Source organism: Penaeus chinensis, chromosome 33 (genome assembly GCF_019202785.1).
Source record: "Penaeus chinensis breed Huanghai No. 1 chromosome 33, ASM1920278v2, whole genome shotgun sequence".
Taxonomy (NCBI): domain Eukaryota; kingdom Metazoa; phylum Arthropoda; class Malacostraca; order Decapoda; family Penaeidae; genus Penaeus; species Penaeus chinensis.
In genome coordinates, this window is record NC_061851.1 from 26,058,576 (window position 1) to 26,064,189 (window position 5,614).

General features: G+C 38.4%; 1 protein-coding gene across 1 annotated transcript in view; it reads right to left on the reverse strand.

The window, feature by feature from the left end:
• Positions 1–584: 584 nt before the first annotated feature.
• LOC125043230 (endochitinase-like) overlaps positions 585–5,614 on the reverse strand; it is a 15,738-nt gene continuing 10,708 nt past the window's right edge. The window contains exons 2-10 of the mRNA XM_047639241.1: positions 5,554–5,614; positions 4,947–5,112; positions 4,208–4,307; positions 3,755–3,877; positions 3,345–3,468; positions 2,666–2,860; positions 2,114–2,195; positions 1,441–1,889; positions 585–1,239 (exon numbers count right to left, since the gene is read on the reverse strand). The exon at positions 5,554–5,614 is cut by the window's right edge and continues 180 nt beyond it. Coding sequence (XP_047495197.1) covers positions 1,120–1,239; positions 1,441–1,889; positions 2,114–2,195; positions 2,666–2,860; positions 3,345–3,468; positions 3,755–3,877; positions 4,208–4,307; positions 4,947–5,112; positions 5,554–5,614 — 1,420 coding nt within the window. The 3' untranslated portion in view covers positions 585–1,119. The remainder of the gene's footprint in view (positions 1,240–1,440; positions 1,890–2,113; positions 2,196–2,665; positions 2,861–3,344; positions 3,469–3,754; positions 3,878–4,207; positions 4,308–4,946; positions 5,113–5,553) is intronic.

The following is a 5,614-nucleotide window of genomic DNA, read 5'->3' on the forward strand; positions in this document are numbered from 1 at the left end:
TAGCAACAACAACAACAACAACAACAATAATAATAATAATAATAATAATAATAATAATAATAATAATAATAATAATAATAATAATAAGGGCAAGAATAATATTAATAAGAGCGATAACAGCAATATTAATGGTTATAACAATAATAATGATAGTGATAATAAGAATATCAACAACAACAACAATACAATTAATTCACTTTCTTGCTTTTCTTTTGGTGTAATTAGCTCCATACTGAATACTAACTGTAACATAATTGTAATATCGTAACAATAAGCACAAGGAGAAAGCAACGGAACACTTTAATTCCATATAATAGTGAAGAAATCATATGCAAATTAGTTACCAGGAGTGATGAAGAAATGATAATAATAATGATCAAAGTAATAACAGCAGTAATAATAATAACATTGATAATGATAACAAGATAACTAATAATTATGGTGATGACAATAATGATGATGATAATTATAATAATAATGATAACAATAATAATAATAACAATGATGATGATAATAATAATAATAATAATCATAATAATAATAATAATAATAATAATAATAATAATAATAATAATAATGATAATAATAATAACCTAACAACAACAACGACAATAATAATAATAATAACAATTAATCACAAATAACACAAATAACACTTATGACATCAGTATGTACTTTAACAGTGATGCTGATGATAGTGACGATTATGAGATGATCGCTCAATAAAAAAGATACAGCAAACAATTTTTTTTTTTCTTTTTACCATTATTATATGCTTTAAATCTTCCCTAGAAGAAATAAAAGACAATGATAATAGTAGTTAAGTCATAACAAGCAAGCTGTCTAAATTACCTACTTGAGCAAACGTCTTAGCTTAATTCTTTTTTTCCGTATTTTATAATTAATATATATAACCTATTCTGGTAGATCACTCCTTACGACCAACGCACAAGGGATACAAACGTATAATTATTTGAACAATCGTTGCATACAATTTGTAACGAAGTTATAACGAGTCTTCTGTAACATTAGGTATGGAAAATATTCGAAAGGGCAAAGTGAAAGGAAACATTTCTGTGTTCTTTCTTATCGTAGTCACACAGGAAGGACGCGATGGTGTTATGAGCAGTTGCTTCTGTTTGCAAGAGTGGGCCAATTGCAAATCTTGGTTTGTTGCTCCCACACAGTGCCTTCCCTGCAAGAGAACTCTACAGGCTCTCCATGGACACACCAGTAGTACTGTGGATAAAGTTATTTTGATATTAATATCTCAGAAAAAGGGTTATTTGGGAACGCATTCTATGCCTACGTTCTTGGATTTAGATATTAAATATCGTAGAAGAATTCACTAATGTAAGTTATTTACGCATCTATTTATCTTTCAGTTCACCAATTCATCCGTCTATTTCTCGGTTTGTTCATTATAATCTTTCACCTTACCTTATTACACATTGGATGAGGGTAGTACTGCTGGACGCTGCAGTCGAACTGGCCTGGCTGCAGGGGCTCGGGTTGGGGGATGGATGCGGCCGGAGGAGGCGCAGCTCCTGCCGGAGGAGGCGCAGCTTCGGCCGGAGGAGGCGCTGCTTCGGCCACAGAAGCAACCTCTGTAACTGGTCTCATGCTGGGCATGGGCGTGGTGGACGAGGGGTTCCACGGCTTCCACCAGGTGACCTTGGGCGTGGTGGTCGTCGGCGGGGGCGTGGGGACGACGTAGTCCTTCATGTAGTCGTGGAGGACAGTGATCAGAGGGTTGACGGAGCCGCAGGTGCCGTGGAAGTCATCCATGTCGATAGCCCAGGTCATGGCACCGCCGTAGCCGTTGCCGATGATGAACTCCATCTTGATTTTTAGGCTCTCTACGTCCTCGTAGCCGACCCACTGATCGCCTGAGGTGGGCAATCGGAGGAGGTAAGTCATTGGCATAAATAGAATACTAGGATGCATTTGCCCCTTCCTCACCCCCCCCCCCCCCCAAAAAAAAAAAAATGCAGTAATTGTTAAAGACCAAAGACAAAACTTCTTAGGTCTAAAACGAAAATCTTATCTTAAAACAGTGTTCATATAACGCTTGGAGATAAAGATATAACAAGGAATCAGAGAACGGACTAACCGTTGTGGGTGTAAGGGCATTTGCCGATGTCGTCGAACTTCCTCGGCCAGTCGGACTGCGGGTCTCCAACGAGAGGGCAGATCTGATGTATGAAAAAGAGGCTTACATCCCACGCTTTACAGTTTTATGGAAAATAAATGGGAGGTGTCTGTACTGAATGCGGTTAAATTACAAGTGTGATGATCATTGATTCTCTCTCTCTCTCTCTCTCTCTCTCTCTCTCTCTCTCTCTCTCTCTCTCTCTCTCTCTCTCTCTGTCAAACTCCTATCTGCTTCTCAACAGATATCCAATTAATCTCTTAACACTATGGTAGAAAAAACCACAATGCAAAAACTAGATTTATTGAAAATGAGACTACATTTTTGAAATCCACCTGGATTCCATCTTCGGGTCAGACCTGAAGATGGAATCTATTTCGAAACTATAGTCTCATTTTCAATTAATGTAGTATCTGCATTGTGGGTTTTTCTACCATAGTATCTACACTGAAGAATGTTTTACCATTCATCTCTTAACACCCAACCTCTACAGACCTAATGCCCTTTTCTCACCTCATAGTAGGCCAAGAAGCCCTTTGCCCCGGTGTATGGGCCCTCCTTTCCTCCTCCCTCCCACTTCTTCACAGGGGCACGAAGGCCGTTGGTGTCCTTACTGCCAAGTGTGAAAGTTCTACCGTAGAAGGGCACGCCGACGATGAGTTTGTCTTTCGGGCACCCGAGGTCTACCCAGAGTTTGAGTCCATCGTTCTGTGTGAAAAGATGACATAAAGGCAAAATGCTTGAATGAAAGGAATACGTAAATCAAAAATCTAAGAATAGTTTGTAGGAAAAGGTAGTTAATCTAAACCTTTATAGACAAATGATTTTAGTGATATGTGATGGTGTATCCTTGCACTAGGAATTTTGTTTTGTTTCAAAAGTGGCGCAAGAAAGGATTTAAATATTTGCTTTTGTTTTGGGAACGCATACGAAGATTCCTTCGCAGTTTTACATAAGGGATCCTGATTAACAAAATTTATGGTTTTAGCGTCCGTAAAGGAATGCGTTTTACCTTGAATTGTATCTGATCCATAACGATACACAAGATAGAAATTACAAAGACAATCCAGACAAAATATTTTGCTAACAGATCAGGTCTATGAATTCAAAGGACATTGATATCAAGAAGATTCACCATTAAACTAGAAAAAAAAAACGAAAAAAAAACAAAAAAAAACGAAAGACCACTTACGACATTGAGGGTCTCGTAAGCCCACTGATCGAAGGGTCTCTTATACAGAGGTGAATGAACGTCTGCGAAGCCAGCCCAGTTACCTCGCAGGTCATATGTCATCACGTGGATTGCGTCGATCAAGCTGGGTCAGAGGTCAAGGTGGTGGTTAATATAAGAAATATGTTGCCACGTGCAGCTCGTTTGATTAAAGTTTAATGAAACTCATAGGTTAATATCTCATAATATTCTGCATTTCTCTATGACTTTCGTTTATACGTCTTATAATACATAATTCTCATGAAAAAATCTAGCTGTGTACAAGCATTCCGCAAGGTTATACCAAACCGCTTTTATAAATCAAATCATATATATATCTCCAGATCCATGCATACCACGAAAACAAAATCCAAATCTACTTCTTTACTTACTAGCAAAGCTCTTGGACATGATAGCCTTCTTGTAGACGGAACTTGGCCACAGGAACAGCCATAGAGATCTCCCAGCCTTTGTTCTCTTTGTCGAATGCTGTTCGTAACTCTCTCACAAAGTCCCTGTGAATGAGAAATAGAGATGAATGGAAGGCCAATAATATGCCTTGTAAAGGAGTTCATATAAAAGGGGAGAATGACACAGCAAAAGTATAAATGTGGAAAACACTTGATGGATATAATTATAGCAATATACTAAACAAGTCGATTATAACATGTTCGTATGCCTTGTTTATCATGTTCTCTTTTATACAGTTATGATGTAAAATCTGATTTTAATGCCTCATTCATCTTTTATTTCAAATACCTTTATGCTAGAGTGACCAGCATTATGGCGTGTCAGTTCATGTTAAATCAGTTCATGCAATGATTAGCTGTATCCCTCATACTAACCTGAACGTATCCTTATCTTTGAAAGTGCCGCCTCTGTCTGCAGCACCGGGGTACTCCCAGTCCAGGTCGAAGCCATCAAAGCCATATTTATTCATGAATTCTGTACGGTAAAACGGTGAAATTTAGCTATTTCAGGATCTTTTGTAACTGTTACGGTTGGAGGGTTAAATTACAACAGTAATGGCGATGGATAAGATATGTGGATATCATTAAAAAAAAGACGATTACTGGAAAGTGAGACTCGTATTTCAACAAAGGTATTTATATCAACACAGTAAATTGCTTTGTTATTCATGTATGGATGTGTTATTATGGACAGGTAGATTTTCATTAACCTAAGAATAAATTTGTGCTTGTTTAATATTTGGAATATAATAAAAAGGTAACGATTATGAAAACTGCTTCATTCCCACATGTACGTCAAGGTAAATGATAATAATGTTATCAATACTAACACTTCTGATAATAATTTTGACAACAATACATAAAAGAAAGAAAAAAAAAAGACAGCATCACCACAATGACACACACACACAAACAAAACAAAAAAATAAAATAATAATACCATAAATTCACAGAATCGATAACAACTCATTCACACTGTTAGTAACGGTGATCCTCTTCGCTGAAATAAAGATATTTTCACAATAGAAAAAAAAAAAAAAAAAAAAAAAAACACAGTAAACGAACAGAACACAAGTTAGACAAGAACGAACCGAAAACAACAACAGGCACTCACGGATAACACTGTTAATAAGGGATGTTCTCCTCGCGGGAACACCTGCCATCTGCGAGTACTTTTTGCCTCCCTCGCCCCACCCGCCGATTGCAAGCATGGTCTGGAGATGCGGCCACTTCTTCTTGAGGGCAGTGAAGTTGCCGAAGCCATTCTTCTGCACGTCGATCTGTGGGTTGAGGGGAAATGAAGATGGAGGAAAGGGGAGAGAGGGAAAGGAGGAAGAGGAGGAGGGTTTATGAGTAAAGGGTTATGTTGTTTTGTGGGATTTTGAAAAGGGCGATATCCTTTAGTTCCCTTTTATGCTTTTATATTTTTACTTATTTTCATTAACTGATCTTCAGTTATGTATGTACATACATATATACCATGCAAATCTTACACACACACACACACACACGTGCGTGTGTATGTTTGTATGTGTATGAATGCGCATGTGTGTGTGTGTGTGTGTGTGTGTGTGTGCGTGCGTGCGTGCGTGCGTGCGTGCGTGCGTGCGCGCGCATGCATGCGTGTGGCTCTTATCACCTGCATTTGTGCGTGCAAATTTGTGTGCGTGCGTGTTTGTCATTGCGTGCGTAACTGTGTATGTGCATAGCCTCTCCCTCACCTCCGGGTCCAGCACGAGCACCTCCCACGTGACGTTGGAGACGCCGATGAAGGAGTACACG